Raw genomic sequence first — 22,848 nt, forward strand, 5'->3', positions numbered from 1 at the left:
CAACCTCGGGACCTGGAAGGCCACATGCAATCTTGGTGTTGCTTTTGTGGCCACAGAATCTGCTGTCAGTCTCCTAACACTGTTGATCGATCTGCCTGACCTTTACCCTTCCCTGCTGAGCCTTGGGGCTGGCCACGGTGCCACTGACCTGGCTGTTGTTGCTGTAAATGAACTGTGGGTGGTTTCAGAGAGGAGTGGAGTGTGGGGTACAACTCTGTTCTGAGCAATTTTTCCTCACTTTGAAGTCTTCCACCATATTTGTGGCAACAGCAGAGACATGTTATGTGATTGGAAACTCAATGTGTGTGTACGTACAGTTTATGTATCCTCCCCATTGAATGGCCTCCAGATGCTCCAGGTACCTCCCACTTTCCAAAGATATGTTGACATTTAGGTTTAGACCAGGGGTTCCTGATCTTTTTTTATGTCTTGGACCCCTACTGTTAACTGAGGGCTTCGTGACCCCAGATTGGTAATCCCTGATTTAGATGGATAAATGTTTCACAGTTTGAGGTTTAGGGGCTTATAGAGATTGGCACAGAAGAGGAGTTGAGTCCAGTGTAGATTAACCAAGATCACATTGAATGACAGGGCAGCTTTGAAGAACTGAGTGGCCTACCCCTGCTCCTGTTTTTTTTAATGTTGGTGTATTGTTCACTGCAAATTGCCACAAGTGTGTTGGTGAGTGGTGGAACCTGGAGATGTTTTTGGGAAAGTTTGACTGGTTTAGGAAGAATGCATTTGAGTGCTTGATGGTCAAAATTAATTGATTGGGCGGAAGGGGTTTGTGTGATTACATAGAATGTGGAACAGTACAGGGCAGAAACAGGGCCTTCAGCCTATGATACCCTCACTGAACACAAATCACTTTGGCCTGTGCATGATCCATATCCCTCCATCCCCACGTATTCACATGTCTGTCCAAAAGCCTCTTAACATCATTATTGTGACTCCTTCCACTTCTCCTGGCAGCCTGTCTTGTGTGTATAAAAAAGAACCACAAAAATCTTATGTGTATATAAAAAAAATCCCACAAAAAATCCCAAAAAATCCCATTTTAGGAGCTGAGAGGTAATGTTGCAGCTTTACTGGATCCTGGTCAGACCCCACTTGGAGTACTGTGCTCAGTTCTGGTCACCTCACTACAGGAAGGACGTGGAAACCATAGAAAGGGTGCAGAGGAGATTTACAAGGATGTTGCCTGGATTGGGGAGCATGCCTTATGAGAATAGGTTGAGTGAACTTGGCCTTTTCTCCTTGGAGCGATGGAGGATGAGAGGTGACCAGACAGAGGTGTATAAGATGATAAGAGGCATTGATTGTGTGGATAGTCAGAGGCTTTTTCCCAGGGCTGAAATGGCTAGCATGAGAGGGCACAGTTTTAAGGTGCTGGGGAGTAGGTACAGAGGAGATATCAGGGGTAGGTTTTTTACGCAGAGAGTGGTGAGTGCATGGAATGGGCTGCTGGCGAAAGTGGTGGAGATGGATACGATATGGTCTTTTAAGAGACTCCTGGACAGGTATATGGAGCTCAGAAAAATAGAGGGCTATGGGTGACCCTAGGTAATTTCTCAGTAAGGACATGTTCAGCACAGCTTTGTGGGCCAAAGGGCCTGTATTGTGCTGTAGATTTTCTATATTTCTATGTTTCTAAAAAAGTCTTGCCCAACGTATCCCCCTCTTGTATTAAATACATGTACTCTAGTTCTTTTACCTTTCTACCCTGTGATAAAAATTTTTACCTCCTCACTATTTTATTAACATTAATCTAATCTCCAGCATTAATCCAGGAAACATCCTGGTAAACCTCCTCTTACCCTCCTCCCCCCCCCCCCCCCCCAACCAAAGGCTTCCACATCCTTCCTGTAATGGGGCAACCAGAACTGCCTGCAACTTCTATGACTATATATATATATATATCAGTGGTCCTTTATTATTGCTGGGTTTAAATCCTGGAATTCTCAAAACAGTAGTATTGAGAGCATTCAGAGGGGAATTCAGGGATGGGCACAACATGTTTCCCTGATCCCTTAATAAGTAGAGAAAGTTTGTGGAAAGCCTGAAATCACCGGAGAAAGCCCAAGAGTGGCTGTTTTAAGGCAAATCTCAGTGCCACTCAATGTGCCTAGTTGGCATCTGAAGCTGTGAATAAACTTAGTGCTTGTTTGGGACTAACAACATTTTATGCTCAGGATTTTGAGAGATAAAACCTTAAGACATAAGAGCAGAACTAGGCTATACGGCCCATCAAATCTGCTCTGCATAAGATACTGATACACCTGGAAAAGTGTGGCTGATTGGAGATAACCAGCACAGTTTTGTGTGTGCGCCAGGTCACGTTCTCTGAACTTGATTGAGTTTTCTGATGTGATGAAGAAGGCTGATAAAGAGTGGTAAACGTAGTCTATATGAAAGGGCTTGGATAAGCTTCCATGAAGTAGGTTGCTGTGGAATGTTAGATGGCATAGATTATAGGGAGAGATGGCTAAATGAATACACAACTGGTTTGATGGTAAACAGCCAAGGATGATGATGGAAGGTTGTTTCTTGTTTCTTGGATGCCTGTGACTAGTGGTGTGCCTCAGGAGCCCTGGGATCATTGCTATTTGCCATCTGTATCAATAATTTGGATGAGAATGCATAAGGCATGATTTGTAAATTGCAGATGACTATGACTAGAAAATAGATGGTACAATGGACAATGAAGAAAGTTATGAAAATTTGCGGGGGGATCTTGATTGTCTGGATGAGAGGGCTGAAGAATGGGAAAAGAAGATCAATTCAAATAAGTGCAAGGTGTTGCATTTGGGAAAGTCAAGTCAAGGTAGGACTTCCATATATAACAGTTGTGCCCTGGGGAATGCTGAAAAACAGAAGAACCCAAGAGATTAGGTACAGGTTTCTCTGGCAGTGGAGTCACAGGTAAAGATAAACTTCACAGGTGAAGTTTTTTGGCATGCTGACCTTCATTAATCAGGCCATTGAATATAGACATTGGGAGGTCAAAATGTAGTTGTAGAAGACATTGGTGAGGCCGTATTCTGTTCACTTTTGGTCAACCTGCTAGAGAAAATATTTCATTGAACTGGAAAGAGTACCAAGATTATTTACGAAGATTTTAACAGAACTCTGGGGTTTCAGTTATAGGCGAATTTGGACTGCATAGTTCTCCTATCCTTGGAGTGTAAGAGAGGGGGAGCTGGCTTACCAAAGTGTATAAAATCATGAGTGGCATAAATGGAGTGAATGCACTCAACCATTTTTTAAGGATTGGGGAATCAACAGCTAAAGGACATAGGTTTAAGGTGAGAGGGGGACTTTCAGTAGGAACTTAAGGAGCATTGTATTTACACAGAGAGTGATATGTATGTGGAATGAGCTGCCAGAGGAAGTGGTTGAGGCAGGTACAATAACAACTCTTAACGGTAGGTACGTTTTAACAGTTGGACAGATACATGAATAGGAAAGGTTTAGAAGGTTATGGGTCAAATGCTGGCAAGTAGAATTAACTTGCATCAATAACAGAGTTCAAAGTAAAATTTATCATCAGAGTCCATACATGTCACTGCATTCAACCCTGAGAGTCTTTTTCCTGCAGGCATATTTAGCAAATCTATAGAACAGTAACTGTAAACAGGATCGTTGCAGGCTCGACGGGCCAGATGGGCCACTCCTGCTCCTACCTCTTATGTTCTTAACAACAAACTGTGCAAAAGCAAGTATAAATAAATAGCAATAAATAACGAGAGCATGAATATCAAATAATGAGTTGAAGAGTCCTTAAAGTGAGATAACTGGTTGTAGAAACACCAAAATAGAAAGTGTGTAGTTATCCTCTTTTGCTGAAGAGCCTGATGGTTGAGGGGTAGTAAATGTGCTTGAACCTGGTGATACGAGTCCTGAGGCACCTGTACCTTCTACCTGATGGCAGCAGTGAGAAAAGCGCATGGCCTGGGTGGTGAAATCTTTCATGATAGATGCTGCTTTTTTTACAGCCACGTTTCATGTTGATGTGCTCAATGGTTGGGAGGGTTTTACCTGTGATGTACTGGGCTGAATTCACTACCTTATTTGTAGGACATGTTGGTCTGCAAGGACCCATTGGGCTGAAGGGCCTGTTTCTGTGCTCTATGACTCTGTGGCTTGTATCCCATCAAACATGGGCTCCCTCATGGAGAACCACTGGTAAAAGACTGAAACCTTTGCATACTGAAAGTTTCAGCTGCTACGCGGTTTCACTCAAATCCTACACAGGGTGTGATGGTGGTTCTTGGACTTGTGTTTCTGGATGCACTCCAGTTTCCTGCAGCTGAAAGATAAGATAGATCTGCTGAAAACTCCTAATATTGCCACCAGTTTAATCTGTGACTGCACAAGAGGGAAACTAATACCCGATCCAATCTTCAATATTTTGCTGACAGTCATCTTTGGAAGGCGAACTTGGGTGAAGAATTGTCTCGGGGTAATGAAGTTAGAAATCCAATTTTTATAAGTGGGTTTAATGCTTTACTACTCAGCAAAATAGATTTCCCTTCCAGGTCCAATAAAGTAAGTCACCACTTTAAATTGCTCCCACAATCAGTGACAGATTTTTGCTTCGCTGCAGTGTTGCATACCTCTTGAATGCACTCACCAGATATAAGACAGGAAGATATGTCACAGCTGAATGGTTTACTAGACATTGTGAAGACAAGTGCGCCTTGGGAACAAACTGTTTTTACATAATAAGTTTTAACATGGGAAATATTCCAGGTTGCTTTGCAGAAGTAAAACCAGACATAGGGTCGATGGGAGAGACTTGTGAAGGATTGATTTAAAAATGGGAGATGTTAGTGTTATGCAAGGAATTAGTTCCAATGCTTGAGTATTAACATATCTCTCTAGATAGCTAATGTTGTTCCTTCATTCAAAAGGGGCAATTGGAATAAGAGGGGTCTAAAATTAGAGGGCATAGGTTTAGGGTGAGAAGAGAAGAGCTGTTGGGGATCTGAGGGGCTAAGTTTTGATGTAGAAACTGGAGGGTATATGGAATGTGCTGCTAGAGGAGGTGGTAAAGGTGGGCACAATTACAGTGTTTAAAAAACATTTGGATTGGTACATGGATAAGAAAAGTTTGGAGGGATATGGGTCAAACATAGGGAAATGGGATTAGCACAGATCGCCATTTTGGTTGGCATGGATGGACAAAAGAGCTCCATAGCTCTATGAATCCATGAATCTAACGCACAGGATGGGCCCTTTAGCCTGCTGACTTTATGCTGACATCAAACTCCTCCATTTGATTCTACCCACTGCCGAGATGATGAGTGGTAAAGGCTTGATAAGTTTGTGAGGGATTTGGTGACTGAGTGGGAATGTGTGTGGGACATGATTGCAGTATGAACTTATTGAATGGTGAAAATCAGAGTCATGGGTCAGTGAACTCATGTTGCTTCCTTTCCTCATGTCTTTGGGTGCCCCAAGGTTTTTCACTGGAATTCCATCAAAATAACCTTCACGGTCAGCTATATTGGGGCAGGTAACCAGAAGCTCTGCCACAAACCAAGGGGGAAGTGCAAGGCAGAGAGGTTTATGAGATTATTATTTATCAGCCATTATCTGAGAATGGATGCAGTGGAACACCTTCTGACTGGGGAGAGCTGACATTTCATTCCAACCATTTTGTTCCCATGCAAGATTTGTTAAACATTTTGAAGGTTGGGTGTATTTGCTTAACTTGCTGGCAGTTTGTTTCCTAACTCTGCATTCTTCATACTAGACCAGAGAGACGGGGGGTCAGGGGGAGGGAGAGGAGTTGAATGGTAGGTCCTCAGTTCTGCCTTCCAACATCGCCTTTTACCTCACTGTCCAATCTGGGTAGTGGATCAGATCATTCCATTAGAAACACTGTATCCTGGAATGCCCAAATGACCATAGTAAATGTTTGCAATTTATTTTCAATGGATGACTGAATGTTAGAATTCACTGGAGAGTTTGAGATAGATGCCTTTGATATGCTAGACACCAACTCTTGTTTGTGTGTGCCTGCTTTCATATACAATTTAAGTATATCTAGGCTTCAATTAAAGCCCCTGTGGTAAATAACACCGGGTGAATATTGACAAAGTCTGTTGCGATTGCTTGCATTGAAAAAAATTACGACCTAAAAGATAAACTGAAGTATCACAGTTATACTTGGCCTGTGATACTTGGTTCTGTGTCAACAGGAAGTAGAAACTCTGGACGTTTACCAAGACAAGTTGCAGTAATGTTGTAGAGTCACAGAGCTGGAAGGAGGCTCCAAGTCTGTGCTGATGTGAGGCAGCAGCTGTGCGTACTACACCACTATGATGGGAGCAGAAGTAAGGTGACATTGGGAAGCTGAAGGCAAAGAAATCTATCGATAGCTTGTGCATCCTCACCCTCGACTTTGATGTTACCCCTGTCAGCAGTAACTCGAACAGATCACAGTCTCAAAGGACTGGCCATTCACGGCATGGAATTCCTTCACCCAGATAGTAGCGAGTCTCTGGCATTCTTAACCCAGGAAAGCTTTGGATTGCTGCCATTGTCCATAGTCAAGACAGAGTCATTGAATTCTATATCACTGAAACAGACTTTTTGACCCAATTTACCCATGGTGACCATTTACCCACATTTCAAAGTTTCATACTCAAGTTTCAGAGTTTATTATAAAATAATGTATAAACTATAGAACCTCGAGATTTGTTTGCTTACAGGTAGTCCCAAAGCAAGGAACCTGAAAGAACCCAATTTAAAAAAAAACAAAGACCAGTGTGCACCTGATGCACAGAGAAAGGGAAATAAAACACAAATTATGGAAACAATAAAAGTGAGCAACACGTTTCAAACCAAAGTGAGTCCTTAGATCCAAACCCCGGAGCAGGCCCAAAGCCTATGTTTGGCCCATATACAGCCACACTTTCTCTATCCATGTACCCTCATCTAAATGTCTTTTAAACCTTGTAGATGTAGACAGATTTTCTGATATTAAGGGGATATGGGTGTAACGCAGTGAGGTGATATTGAAGTTAAAGACCTTCATTGAATGGGAGAGCAGGGATGAGGGGACGAAAGGCCTATCTCTGCCGCAAGACTTGGGCAGCAAAGTTCAGTGTATTGTTGAATAGCACACAAGTGCCAGGCAGTGATGCTTTCCATCCAGAAAAGATCTAACCATTTCCATTGACACACATTGGGATGCCTTAACTGTCTGGCTATATCAATACAGTAGCTAAAAGATCTTGTTAGAGACTAGGGATCCTGGCAAGAATCCTACATTATGATTTCCCAATTTTAATTTTCTGCAAGGCATAAGCCAGGAGTAGGATGGAATTCCTCCACTCATTGGGATGAATTGATTTTCAAAAGCTCAACGCCATCCAAGACAAAGAAGCCCATTTGACTGGCGGTCTTCCACCCTGTCCTCCACTGGTAAACAATGAAGCAGTGTGCGCTGTTTATCACATCCACTGCAGTAGCTCATCCATTCGGCTCCGAGTGCCTCCCCTGACACAATCCGGATGGGCACAAAACTGCCACGGCAGCTTAGCGTGACGCTGTTACGGGCGGGGGCGTCAGATTTCGGAGTTCATTTCCGATGCCTTCTGTAAGGAGTTTCTGTACGTCCCCCCCATGGAATGTGGGGGTATTCCCTGGGTACTCTGGGGATCCCCCACAGTCCAAAGGAGCACCAAGTATGCTAACTGGTCATTATAAATCATTCTGTGATTAGAATAGGGTCAATTTGGGGTTGTTGGGGGTTTGCTGGGGCAGTGTGGCTTGAAGGGCCTACACACCGCTGTAACTCTAAATAAAATTTTAAAAAAGCCAAAATCAAAGCAAATTTCGGTTCAGGGCCCAGAGAACAAGTTCAAAGGCTGAGCTGCTCTGAACTGAGTGGCACGCTGAGCTTCTGTCCAGACAGTGGAAACAATGAAGAACACCCTCACCTCACCTTACTCCAAGACCCACAGCCAACACTGATCGTCAGATTTTTAAAAAATGTACAGTTATTAAGTTGACTTTCCCCGATCCTAATGAAGGATCTGTCACCTCGGACTACTAAAGGGGTCGCAAGTGAAGGGGAATGAGTGAATTCAGAACGAGCCCCTTCACTTGTGATGAGCTTAATCTTTGGGCAAAGGGGATTGCGCAATGAGCCTGGTAACCACACTGGGCCAACCTGAGCTGATTTGCTCATCTATCCTTGCATAACCCTGGTTTAATTCGCAAGCGGACAGGTCCAACTGCCTGAAGACTCAGTTACACAGCCTGGGCAACACAGAAACTATACAAAGGGAAAGGCCACCATGCTGCATTGTCTGAAGGCTTTAGACATGTACAGCACGAGTCTGACGTTCACTGGTTTATGGCAGAGTTACCCTTTCCCCATGCCAACTTCCTCTGCAGCCCTGATTTGACTGTAGAGGCATCAGTTGACCTTTAGCAAATGGTATGTTAGCCTGTATGAGGAGAGGATCTGAGAACAGGAGTGAAGCCCCCCCCCCGTTAGATGGGTACATACTGTTGAGCATTTCGGAGACAGGGGAATGGATTTCCTGGCTGCTGGGAACCATAGGTATGTTCTGTCATGCGAGAACTCAGATCAGGCCAATATCTGAATGGCTGAGTTAAAAACCCTGATTTAACTACACATTGCCCTTGGTTGACCTATGTTTTTTTTCAATAATATATTGCTGGATGTCTGCATTTCCAACTTGTGAACCACTTGGGTTAGGAACAGCTCTAAGAATTTTGGAAGTTTGGTTAATCGCCGAGCTTGGCAAATGTTGGCAGACATTTCGGCTCCAGTCAAGAAGCCATCATCAGTGCGTGGATGAGGACGTTGTCTGCTCAGAATGCCGGCTTATATACTCCTCCGGAGTCCAAGTGGATATTGATAGATGTAGTGATCTGGTTGGCTGACTCAAAACACTGTAAACAGTTTAGCAGTGGAAGATTCTGATTGGCTAAGTTTGAGGGAGGCCCTTTGGGAGTGTCTGCTTCACTGTCCAGATCCTGAGATTACTGGCAATACATTATGAAAATATTCAGAGTTATGTTTGGAAAAACTTTATGTCTTATTAGGGAGAAGGCCGGGGAGTGGGGTTGAGGAGAGGGGAAAAAGGATCAGCCATGATTAAATGGCGGAGCAGATTCGATGGGCCAAATGGCCTCATTCTATTTCTATGCCTTATGGATTGTTGATAATGTTTCTCTTTTTTCTGTAAGGGTTCATTTACTGGATCTGTGTTGATGTGTTGGTGATGGATTCTTCTGTGGAGAATCACACTCAAAGAAATTCTTGACCTCGTCTTGTTCTTGGATCCATCAAGAAATACATCGACATAGATCTGGTATATGAACCCTAATGGAGAAAAGGGATATAATGATGTCAGCAATCAAAGAATCGCTGCGGCAGTGAAGCTAGCCAATCAGAATCTTCTACTGCTAAACTGTTCACAAGTGTTTTGAAGCAGCCAACCAGATCATGACGTCTATCAATATCCATTTGGGCCGCAGAGGAGTATACAAGCCGGCATTCTGAGGAGAGAACACCTCAACTGTGCACTGATGATGGCTTCTCGATTGGAGCCAGAAGTCTACAAATATTTTGCCAAGCTCAGCAATCAACCAAACTTCCAAACAGCCAACCTGAACTACCAATATTCTGCAATATTTCAAAGCTGTAGGAATGGAACCCTGTGGTATAATGAGGAGGAGCTGTGAAGATATGGGGCCCTGGTGAGACCACACCGGGAGTATTGTGTGCATCATTTTACAGCTTGTACCTCAGAAAGGGAGTATTCACTAGCGAGGGACTGCTTCCAGGAAAAGTGGGTTTGCAGTATGAGAATAGACAGTAACTGTAACTTAAGAAGAATGAGAGCTGACCACATTAAAACTTATAAAATAGTTTAAATGCTCATTGGGCTGGATGCAGGATTAGATGCACAGTTTCAAAGTAAGGGGTGGGCTGATTAGGACCAAGAGGAGAGGGATATCTTCACTCAGAGGATGGTGAATCATTGAAGAATGTGGAGGATTACTTGTTGATTTCCTTCAAAACATCACTTCACAGAGCTCCTCCGGACATTGTCCTGGGTTTTAGCACCTAAAGCTGTTTCAATCAGAAGGTCAGAGTGGGGAAGTACACTGATAATTGCAGAACGTTCAGCAATCATTCATGGTCTCTGGTAATGAGCAGTCCACACCCAAATGCAGCTAGTTCTGGACAATATCCAGGCCTGGGCTAGTATGTGATAAGTAATATCTGGGCCACACTAGTGCCAGGCAATGGAGATATCTAACAAGAGAAAACCCAGCTATCACCCCCTGATATTCAATGGTATTACAATTGCTGATTCTCCCACTACCACTGTTAGAGAGGTTACCATTGACCAGAAACTGAACTGGAGTAAACATGGGGTGAATGAGTTCCCAGGGCCTGACGAGGTATTGCCGCAGACCTTGAAGTGCAGAAATTGTAATTGTATTTGGATACACAAGCCCTGATTTGGGATATTCCACGTGGCTTTATGCATGGTAGGTCATAGCTAACCAATCCTACAGAATTTTCAAGGAGTTCACCAGTAAAGCTGATGGAGAAGGGGGCAGTGGATATTGTCTGTATGGACTTTTGTTCATTCAATATGTGCCATGTAGTATGACGTAGGTGATAATGGATTTTCCATGACCATGATTGTTCTTGGCAAATTTTTTACCGAAGTGGCTTGCCATTGTTGCCTTCTGGGCAGTGTATTTACAGGTAAGGGACCCCATCCATCATCAATACTCTTCAGTGATTGGCTGCCTGGCAGGACTTTTGATATGCACCAGCTGCTCCCATGGCTTCATGTAACCCTGATTGAGGGGCTAAATGGATGCTACACCTTAGCTAAGGGTGACCTGCAGGATAGTAGCAGGAAAGAGAACCATATACCTTCTTTGGTAGAGATGTAACTCCACCCCACCACCCTCAAGGACTTTAGCAAGACCTTTGACAAAGTCCCGCATGTGAGGCTGGTCTAGAAGATTCAGTCACTTGGCATTCAGGATGAAGTAGTAAATTGGATTCAACATTGACCTAGTGAGAGAAACCAGAGAGTGGTAATCAATTGTTACTTCTCTGACTGGAGGCCTGTAACTAGTGGAGTGCCACAGGGATTGGTGCTGGGTCCATTGCTGTTTGTCATCTATATTAATAATTTGGATGACAATGTAGTAAACTAGATCAGCAAATTTGTGGAGGACACCAAGATTGGGGCTGCGTTGGACAGCAAGAAACGTTATCTAAGTTTGTAGCAGGATCTATATCAGCTGGAAAGATGGGCTGAAAAATGGCAGATGGAACTTAATGCAGTCAAATGTGAAGTGTTGCACTTTGGGAGGATTTGCATGGAGTGCAGAAGAACAGAGAGATCAGGGAATACAGATCCTTAATTCCTTGAAAGGGGCGTCACAGGAAGATAGGGTCATAAGGGGAGCATAATTTGGCATATTGGCCTTCATAAATGGAAGTATTCAGTACAGAGTAGGGAAGTAACGTTGTTGTAGAAGACATTCATGAGGCAAAATTTGGAGTATTGTGTGCTGTTTTTTTCACCTACCTACAAGAAAGATATCAATAAAATTGAAAGAGTACAGAGAAAATGTACAAAGATGCTAGGACTTGGGGACCTGAATTATAGGGAATAGGTTAGGACTATTCTCTGGAATGTAGGAGAATGAGTGGAGATTTTATTTATAGAGCTATACAAAGTTATGAGGGGTATAGATAAGGTAAATGCAAACAGGCTTTCCCTACTGCGGTTGGGTGAGATTAGAATTAGAGGTCATGTGTTAAGTGTGAAAGGTGAAATATTTAAGGGGAACTTCACTTAGAGGGCGATGCGTGTGTGGAGTAAGCTAGCAGCAGTAGTGTTGGATCTGAACTCAATTGCAACAGTTAAGAGAAGGTTGGATAAGTATATGGATGGAGGGGCGTCGATGCTTATGGCCCATGTGCGAGTCGATGGGATTACGCAGAATAATGGACCAGATAGGCCGATGGGTCTGTTTCTGTGCTGTAGTGCTCTTTGACTATGACACCTTAGACAGCACCTTCCATATCCATGATCTGTACCTGCTAGAATGACAAGAACAGCAAAAGCAGGGGTAACACCGCCCACGCCACTATTTTTTATTTGCGTTCTTTCTCTTTTCTGACTTTTTCTTTCACCACCATTCTGAACAATATCTACTGTGTGTGTGTGAGAGAGAGAGAGTACATGTTTCTATGTAATTTGTGTGCGTATGCATTTGTGTACATGTATCTCTGTGGGTGAGAGAGAATGAGTAAGTGTGTGTGTGTTTATGTATGCATATGTGTATCTGTACTTCTGGGTGTGCATATATAAAAGTATGTGCCTCTGTGTGTGTATATATTTGTTTTTGTGTGTACATATCGTATATATAAGTGTGTGTATGTCTGTTTATCAAACATCCCACAACATTAGAGCTGATTGGATCTTGACAAAGAAATATCAAGACCACATTCCTCTGAAGAACCCATTGTTTTTTATCGGCTTAAGCTTTATTACAGGCATGTAGTTGTGTGCCGACATATGGTCCCATTGTTATGGCCTGGTTCAGCTCAAGAGTCCTCCGACTATTTAATGATTGGCGTAAACAGATGCTGTTTTCATCCTCCTACTGTCCGCAGATTAAGGGCGCAGATCTCGAGTCTAGGTCCGGGTTTGTTTGGATGAGTTCATGTTTTGACAACTTGTTGGGGGAGGGCTTTGGAGTTGTATCCGTCCATCAAAGTGCTACTGCCAATTGCTCTTTCATTAGGACCCACCTCTAAGGACGAGATGCTTCAGCAACCTAGTTCCTCTCAACCACTACTCCTTCCTTTTCTTTGTGTCCTTCTCTGTTCATAGAAACTGATAGGATGAAAGAGACCACTCAGCCCATCTTGTCTATCCTGTTTGATAAGGACTTAACCTACTTTATAGAGCCATAAAGTCAAGGTTATACAGCATGAAAACAGACCCTTCAGCCCATCCGGTAAAGATTCCCCATCTAAGCTAGTCCAATTGCCTCTTGGTTACTGTGCATCAATGATCATTGGATACTTTTTAAATGTTCCAAATACTTGTCTCTCCACCATGACTTCCAAGCCCTCATTGTCTGTAAGCTCGACAACCCTCATCACCGCCTGGGGAAAGGGATTTCCTCAACGTCCCACTACTCCTTCCACCTATTACATTCAGTCTGTGTCCCTAATGTGTTAAACTTCAAAGTTCAAAGTAAATTTATTATCAAAATACACGTATATGAGTCAATTCAGATTCAGATGTCACCGTATACAACCCTGAGATATGTTTCCTTGCGAGCATGCTCAGTAGAGCCCAGATCCATAATAGAATCGATGAAAGACTGCACCCAACAGGGTGGACAAACAACCAATGTGCAGGAGACAAGAATACAGATACTTAAATAGGCAAGGCATAGAGGATATGGTTGAAGTACAGGCAAGTGGGACTACTGTAGATGAGCAGAAAGGTTGACATGGAATTGGGGGTGCTGATGGGCCTGCTTTTGTAGTACAATTCTGTGAAGGCCCTAATTGATTCAGATTTCACCACCCCAGCTGGGCAGTGGGTTCCAGTTCAGAACTGGATAATTCCAGATCATAAGGTCCTGTTCTGATTTGCAGGCCACTCTAGTGACTTGGGAAATGTGGTGGCTGAGTTGTGCCCAGCAAGCTCCCACACACAACAATGTGGAAACAATCAGGGAAATGATTAATAGACATTATCACCTCCTTATCAGATTCTAGCCCTGGTGGCTTTGGTGTTCTTAATGATCAACCTTCCTCTCTCCTCCCCCTGGCTCCTTCAGTCTTTTTTTTTGCCTGCATCTGTCTATCACTCACCTGTCTCTTTCTCTCTCCTAATTCTGCCCCTTCCTCTCCCTACTTGGCTCAAACTGCCTGTCATCCTTTACCCCTCCTCAGTCCTCTAATTACCGTACCCAATGCCTCATCTCTTCCCCTCCTCTTTATACTGGCCATTTCCCTTGTTCACTCTCCCTTTGATCCAGCACACTGCCATTTCTGTCCACCTCCCCCCCCCCCACCACCAAAGATGCTGCTCGACCCACTGAATTCCTCCAGCAGATAGTTTGCTGCTAACATTTAATAGATGTTGATCAGTGACCTGGATTAAAATTGTCATTGTATCTTTTATGTCCAAAACTAAAATTTTCAAGGAAGCAACACACACAAAATGCTGGTATAACACAGCAGGCTAGGCAGCATCTATAGGGAGAAGCGATGTCGACGTTTCGGGCCGAGACCCTTCGTCAGGACCAGCATTTTGTGTGTGTTGCTGTTTGAATTTCCAGCATCTGCAGATTTCCTCATGTTTGATTTTCAAGGAAGACTACTTTTTTTTCTTCAATATTAGGACCTCCATCAATGCAAAACTCTCTTAACACTACTTTGAAATACCAGCATCAGTTTTTAAATTGACTCCAAGCTAGGCCCTGAACTCATGACCTTGAATCTCCTGAACATGGCTGCTACCCACTGTGCCACAAATGAGTACTTAATCAGCCTGCCAAACCTAAGCTGCCGTACCAGGGATTTGTAAGGTATTTACAAGTCTTAGGAGTCTGTGTCCCCTTTGTCTGGGTTTGTTTCAGGGAGGATGCTGCGAGACAGAACTAAGTTTCCACCAGATTGTGACCCTGCCTGTGTCCTGTATGGAGACTGCTTGCTTGCAGTGGATTTTGTGTTTAGCAACAGATTAGAGAGATTATAATTGGTGTTTGGTTCTCCACTGGTGATTAGACAGAGGGAAAACATTAAGAAGGAAGAAGCAAGCAACTTGAGAGCAGATGTCTCAATTGAAGTTCAGATGGCCTCAGATAAACTGTACCAAATCCAACCCCCAGCCCCTGATCACCCAACCATGCAGATTATTGAGGTGTCTAAGTGATTGTACATCACACATAGATGAGCACCCCAGCACCTTAGCCACAACTGTCTTCTGTTCCCCTCTTATCTCCTCCCCTCCACTATGGCTGTGATCTGTTTAATCTCCCCCATTGTTCTCCCAGTTGTTGGAAGCAGCTGTTAAACCAGTTCAAGGCGGGAGGGATCTGTAACCCTGTCGGATCCAATTGACTCAGACTCCCTTTGACAAGTCATTAAATTAATGGTTGTCTTATAATTCGTGTAATTGGTCTCTGTCATTGTAAATTTTCCCACCCACCACTCCTTTTCTAGACTGGATTGTAATTAAGTAGGGGATTGATGTCTGTGTTTGACAGCCTGCCTGAAGACAAATAGGATAAGCAGTCTTCTCTTTGGGTCTTGCCTGCATAGCATAAAAACACAAAGACCAAACTCTACCTAATTGAAGACCCCCTTGCCCCACTCCTGGGCCTTAGCTCAATGTTCTTTTCCAGGGCAATATACATTATAGATACAGCATGAAAACGGGCCTTTTGGCCCATCGAGTCTGCACTGACCATCAACCACACTTTTACCATAATCCTAAATTAATTCCATTTCTATCAGCCACTGTCACTAGGGAGTCACCACCAAAAGGTGGTGACAGGAAAAGTGTCAAGGCTTCATATCGACAGTAGTGGGGGTCTGGCTTGAACCTGGCTCGCTGCATTCGTGCCTTTGGCAGCACTAACCATTCCACCGCTGTCTCCCAATGTAGGAAGGAGAAAGATACTTGGGCAGAGCAAGGCAAAGCTCCCTTAGTCAGATTCCTGTGAGATTGAGTTGACTCAGACTTTGATCCTTGTATTTCCTAGAACAGACCCCTCAGACCTCTCGTTTAATGATAGGGTCCATGGCATGAGAACAGTTGGGGGCCCTGTCCTAGGAGTTTGTGGAGATATCTCAGAATATAAAACTACAAAGGAAGTTAATTAGACAAGTGTTTGAAATATTTACCCTGGCTGGGAAATGTGTGCGTGGAAGGAACAAGCATTTGTCTAATATCCCCTAAACCTTTCTTATCCATGTTTATGTCTAAATGCTTTTTATACACTGTCATTGTACCCATTCTACCATCTCCTCTGCAGATCATTTTGCATACCCACCACCTTCTCTGTTCAAAATTTGCCCTTCAGATCCCCTTCAACACATACAAAATGCTGGAGGAACTCAGCAGGCCAGGCAGAATCTATGGAAAAGAGTACAGTCGATGTTTCAGGCCGAAACCCTTTAGCAGGATGGCTCAGATTTTCAGCATTTGCTGATTTTCTCTTGTTTGTCTTCAGATCCCCTTTGTCCTTCCCCTCTTATCTTAAGCCTGTACCCCCCCCCCCCCCACCATTTTATACTCGATCTTGGGAAAAATATTGTGATCATTCATGCCTGTGATGATTTTATTAAACTCTCTAAGTTACTCCTCAATTCCCTTTACTCCAGAGAAAATGGTCCCATCCTGTCCAATCTCTCTTCATAGCTCAAGCCTTCCACTCCAAGTAACATTGTTGTGATTAATTTCTTCACCCTCTTGCTTATTCACACTCTTCCTACAGTAGAGTGACAGGAATGGCAGACATTATTCTAGGTGCTGTCCTACCGAAGTCTTCTACATCTGTGACGAGGTCCTAATTCTTGTACTCAGTACCACATTTGATAAAGGCAAGTGTGCCACGTGCCACATTTGTTACCTTATCTACCTAGGTCACCACTTTCAGGGAACTATGTGCTTGTGCCCCCTTGGTCTCTCTGCTGCACAACATTCCCCAGGATCCTGTTCGTCACTGCCCTAATTTAACTTCCCACAGTGCATCATGCTCCACTTGCCCAAGTTAGCTTCCTTCTGTCATCCCTTTGTAACCTTGGACACCTTTTTCATTGTCCATCACATTACCCAGCACTAATCCCTACAGTACAGGTCCCCAAATAAGAAAACAAGCCTCTACTATCACTCTCTGTCTCCTTCCCTTCTCCCCAAGTTCCCATCTGCTCACCCCACTTCCCTTATTCTGTTCTGTGCTCTACCTTCCCTTCCCATCCAATTCTACCATCTGCAGCCATTAGTTGTGCTCAGCAGTCATCTCCCAGTTTCTGTTCCTATTTCCACTCTTCCTTCCTCCACTTGATTCTATATTCCAATAAACCCCTCATCACTTGGATCCACCTATCACTTCCCATATCCCTCCACAGATACTACCCGACCCATTGAATTCCACCAGCAGTTTGGTATTTTTTTGCTCCCAGTTCCAGCATTTGACATCTCGTGTCTTTACACCATTACTAAACTTCGACATCTAACCCTCATCCCTGATCTTACTCCACCATTGCGTCAGTCCTCATCAGCAAATGCCGAAGTTTTGGAATTCTCCCCCTAACTCCTTCACCTCTCTTTTTTTTCCTTTAAAATCCTTGTTAAAACTTAGTCTCTGCTACACATTAATCATTCACCCTCATATCACCACATGTTGCTCAGAATCAAGTTTTGCTTGGCACATGCCCTCTTTGAAGTATTTGAGTCTTTTAAAGGTGCTACATAAATGTGAGTGACAGAGTGGAAGATACTTCTCCACCAAAGGAGGTGTAAGGCCGTCCTTCCCTCTGCTAGTCTATAGAACACACTTGGGTAAGGAGTAGTACCTGCTAAACCCCTCACCAAGCCCATGATCAGGGTCGCGTGAAGCCACGGGTGGTCATAAGAGCAGCTGGCGCATTTTACAAGTCCAGGTTACATGACCACTGACGTCAGGCAGACAGTCTCTGAAGAGTACTTATAAGGGCTGTGGTCACACATCTTGTGAAGACACTGCCTGGAAGAAGGCAATGGCAAATCACTTCTGCAGAAATATTTGCTAAGATGGTCATGGAAAGACCACAATCACCCATGTCATACGACACGGCACGTAACAAATGAACAAACATAAATGCAAGATGTTGTTAAGAGGCATGAAATAAATTTCTATAACCCACAGTGTTCCCCGGTACCCAAAGAAATTAAAGTGCTTTTGAAATGTCAGAACTTGCACATGATAAACTACCACAAAGAGCAGAGTGATAACTACCAGATAATCTCCTTACCAGTGATAGTTAATTGATAAATTCATGCAGAACTCTTCTCCTTTCTCTGTCTAGTGCTATGGAACCATTGTTGTTGGCTAGTAAATGGGTGTTGGAGCCTCTCATTTAGAAACGTTCTTGTCTTTCAGTAGCAGCATAGTTTTTAATTAATAAATTAAGGAATTAAGTGGTAATATAGAGAATGTTTTTTTTTGGAGCAGTGCCTGACAACACAAGGGAATGGGATTCCTGGCGAGGCGAGTGAAGGAGGAGGGAATACAATGTTGAGCTAAGGATTGCGTGGCCAAGGGAAACGAGAGAAGGAACAAGGACAGCAAGGGAACAGCGTAGTTATGTAGTGACCCCAGAGATAGTATGATCCAACACACACACACTCACAGAGATGCTAGCAAACGCACCCTGATGCATGTGGACATTCATATATATACACACACACGGGCCCACACTCAGATACACATGCGTGTACATACAATTGCAAGCAGATGCAACTACATGAAACACATTTATATACCGGCCCACATACACACTCAATGCACTGTTATGCACATATATACAACCCTTACAATCGCTGTTGGCCTGTGGGCAACATAGTTAAGTTGTTGTTTGTACAGAAACAACAAAGTGCAAGCTTCGATTAATTAAGAATTATGTATTGGGTTTTCTAAGCTAGTTCCTTTGAAGAACGGTCAACATTCACAATGACACCACTGCATGCAAGTTGCACACATGCAGCAGACACCTGGAAGCATTTATTTGTGCAACACACACACACACACACACACACACACACACACACACACACACACACACACACACACACACACACACACACACACACACACACACACACACACACACACACACACACACACACACACACACCCCACCCCCAACCTACTGCCCTATTGTGATAGTATACCCCAATGGCCACTTGCTTATCACCTGTCCTCAACAAGCTTTATGCCATTTGGAATTTTTTCAGGTAGGTAGTCAGGATAAAATTTTGGATGATGCAGGGGGTTTCCAAGGGGAACATCTAACAGAGACTAAGACTGGTCAATGGCAGGTGAGTAGGAATGATATGTCCTTAAAGGGTTGGAGTAATCTGGGGTGAGGTTGGTGTTGATGGAGGTAGAGAGGTCTACATAGAGTAAAGAGAAAATTTGAAACATGCCCTCCACAGATACTGCCACTTCACCCTCGTTCCCCCTCATTTTTAAAAAAATGAAAGTGGGTGAAATGAATGTAGAAATAAAACCCACGAATGTATATTTGGAAGGCAGGCTCGACACACCTGTATGTACTGTACAGTATATCAAGGAAAGTTTAATGTGCAACAGCCAGATTATGTAGCTTACTTTCTTACTATACGTAAGGCAGCTTTATTCACTATTTTGAGTTACCTTCTGTGTCTGCCATTCACTGATGTAGTGTGGCTGTTTCTCTATAAACAATCCAGGAGGATTCCTTTTAAAATCTATTCTTAAATCCTGCAATTTTATATTTTATAGAAGATGTTAATGAAGAAAAACTGTGGTGCCAAAACAAGAGTTATCAAAATCAGAGTGAGTATGTGTCTAGTCAGAACTTCTTCATATCTCTGTGATTTGCTTTAGGCCTGGTTTTCTCAGAATCAGATTCAGGTTTAATGTCTCTGGCATATGTTGTGAAATTAGTTGTTTTGAGCAGCAATTCACTGCAATACATAATAATAAAACTATAAATTATAATAAGAAATATATTAGAAATTAAATAAAATAAGCAATTAATAAGTAATTAAAAAGAAAGCAAAACATATTTAATAGTGATGTATGTACATAGGTTCATTGTCCATTCAGAAATCTGATGGCAGAAGGGAAGAAGCTGTTGCTGAAAGGTTGAGGATGAAATGGTCCTGTATGTCCTCCTTGAGGTAGCAATGAGAAGAGGGCACATCCTGGGTGATGGAGAACTTAATGATGGATGCCACCTTTTTGAAGCATCTCCTTCTGAAGATGCCCTCAATGCTGGGGAGCGTGGTGCCCATGGGGTACATCTGTAGAAATTTGTGGGTCTTTGGTGATACCAAGTCTCCTCAAGCTCTTAATGAAATGTAGCCACTGCCGCTCCTACTTTGTGATTGCATCAATATGTTGGGCCCGGTACAGATCTTCAGAGATGTTGGCACCTAGAGATTTGAAACTGCCCATCCACTGCTAACTGCTCAATGAGTACTGGTGTGTGTTTCCTCAACTTCCCCTTCCTGAAGTCCACAAATTAATACATTGGTCTTACTGATGTTGAGTACAAGGTTATTGCTACGACACCACTCAACCAGCTAATCTATCATACTCCTATAAGCTGATGAGTGGTGTTGGGCTCGGAGCATATCTCTAGGCATTTTTGAGTTGAACAGGAATCCTTTGCAATGCTGTCAATCATCTTAACTCTGAAGTTAATTTGCATTGATTCCCCCCCAAAATAGAGGGAATGACAATTGGGGATTGCTTCAAAGGGAATGACCTTTAGTGAAAATTGTGCCAATGAGCCAGATGATGAACCATAGGGATTTCTAAGCAATGGATAGCAGATTATCAGAGTTTAAAGGAGCCGGCCCACAATAGTTCCTACTAATAAGTTCCACCAGGAACTAAAATACAAGCTATTGGAGGAACTCAGAGGGTCAGGCAGCATCTGTGGAGGAATTGGACAGTCCCTGTTTCAGATTGCAACCTTTCATTTGGACAAAGGCTCTTTAGCTAAAGCATCAACTGTCCTACCATTCAATATGGTCTTGGCTCATCTAGTCTGGCCTCAACTTCTTTTATTTCAGTTTGCCATAACCTTCAGTTCCTTGATCTTTCCAAAATTAATTCTACTTCCTTTTTAAATTCACTTAATGAATCAGCTTCCTCAACTTTCGGGGTTTGGAATGAAACAGTTGATTCTCAGTAGCATGGTGTATCTTTATCGCTTTTCTTCCACCTTCACTTCACATCTTTGTTCCTTAGACTCAGCTATTCCACTGTAAGATAATTAAGGAAAAAACAAACTGCTGAATGAACTCGTGGGTCGTGCAGTCGTAGAAGGATACGGAGGGTCAGTGTTTCAGTCTTTGTGTCTTCAAGCTTGCAAGTACACACTCTAGTTTTGTGTGTTGCCACTTCTCATTACTGGTGTTACTCACCTCATGAGCTGGATGTCCAATGTACTGATCCGTCATTTACCCTACCTGAGGGGTGAGAGCTGTGTGCAACCTGTCCGAGATTTACAAAGGCAACTTCTGGGTTAATGACCTCAAATTCACCAGGCATGCTCACAGCTTTGAACATCAATAACTGGCCAGATGGAGCATGATTTTTCAGCTTTGCATGAGTGAACAGTGTTTGATATCATCTTTCGTTTTAATCAGTGTTTTCTTGAAGCTGCTCAACTTTCTTTGTGATTTGTGAATGCTCAAGCAGATTGGGCCTCTTGATAAGTCTTTTGAATGTTAAACTCCCTCAGTTCCTGACGTTTTATCTTTGCCATCCTGTATATTTTTTCTCTCTATGTCTCCTTGTCCAGTTCCTATATTTTCAGTCTTTTTCTGTCTTGTCCTTCCTTTCTACCCTTTTCGTTTGCTTCGTCACACCCTCAGTATTGTACGTTTAGCTTTCTTTGCCTCTTGCCCGCTCTCTTGACTGTTCTCAGTGAGACTATTTCTTTGCAGTCGTCATCCTCTCTCCCCCTCTCCTGTCACTACATGTGACATAAACCCACACAGACACACACACATAGTTGTATACATGCAAACATATACACATTCACACATGCCAATTCATGTACACATACACACACTTATACAAGGCCACACACACACACGTGCGTTCTCATCTCTGAGCATTGATTTGTTTGAAAAAATAACTGTCAACATCCAGAGATAGGAGGACATTTCACAAGCAAATCCCACATACACAAACACGCATACAAACGCACAGCCACACATGCACAGAAACACATGCGCACACGCAAAAACACAGACCTCTGTCCAAACGCTGATTTGTTTTAAGATCAGCTATCAATAGTGAAGTGGTAGAAAGACATTTTGCAAGGAAACATAAACACACTCACACATATACAGAGTACTTACACTTGAACATACTCATACAGACACAAACTCACGGATAGAAAACATAGAAAACCTTCTGCACAATACAGGCCCTTCGGCCCACAAAGCATATACATGCGAGATGTGCATGTTAGATTGTATTAGATCAATAAATAGATTTTGATGTCACAAGATATAAAAACTCATGGAATTCCTACTTACTGGTTAAAGCTGTGGTTCTTATCAACCAGTGTTTAATTTGGGCATTTAGCAGCCTGCGATATATGGAAGTTGCAAAAACAATCTACAGTAGCTGCAACAACAACTATCTGCATTCGTTCAGATAGCAACCTGCAACATTAGCTGCAATAATAACCTGCGACGAAGCTGCGAGAAAGATCTAGAGTGCACAAGATGCAGCATCTATCTGTGAAATATGAATTGCAGTAACTACCTGCAATATATGCCATCTGCCGTTCCAGGCTCGGGTTTGTTGAATGGTCATCATAGGATGCTGTGCTGATGTGGTCTAGAGTCTCATTTCCCCCTTATTCTCTGCGGCTTGTAGCTAAATGATCTTTGTCTTAAGTCACATTCTGGCTGGTCTAGAAATTCTCATGGGGCCTAATGGATGCATGGGACTGTTGCTGCATTGTGTAGTAATGGATATTCAAATGGGGCACTCACAGCTGCAAGTTTCAGT

The 22,848-nt window shown here is 43.1% G+C and overlaps 1 protein-coding gene across 6 annotated transcripts in view; it reads left to right on the plus strand.

Annotated features, from left to right (window-relative positions):
• The window catches only part of LOC140733135 (uncharacterized), an 81,545-nt gene that overhangs the window by 46,382 nt on the left and 12,315 nt on the right, over positions 1–22,848 (plus strand). For 2 of the 6 annotated variants that reach the window (XR_012100229.1, XM_073056033.1), the window contains exon 4: positions 19,588–19,645. The exons of 2 other annotated variants lie outside the window; for them this stretch is intronic. Coding sequence is in view for 3 of the 4 variants with exons in the window: in XM_073056033.1 (XP_072912134.1) it covers positions 19,588–19,645 (58 nt within the window). In the remaining variant the exon portion in view is untranslated. The remainder of the gene's footprint in view (positions 1–19,587; positions 19,646–22,848) is intronic. 2 more of the 6 variants (XM_073056032.1, XM_073056031.1) reach the window with 1 other exon arrangement.

Source organism: Hemitrygon akajei, chromosome 9, assembly GCF_048418815.1.
Source record: "Hemitrygon akajei chromosome 9, sHemAka1.3, whole genome shotgun sequence".
NCBI lineage: Eukaryota > Metazoa > Chordata > Chondrichthyes > Myliobatiformes > Dasyatidae > Hemitrygon > Hemitrygon akajei.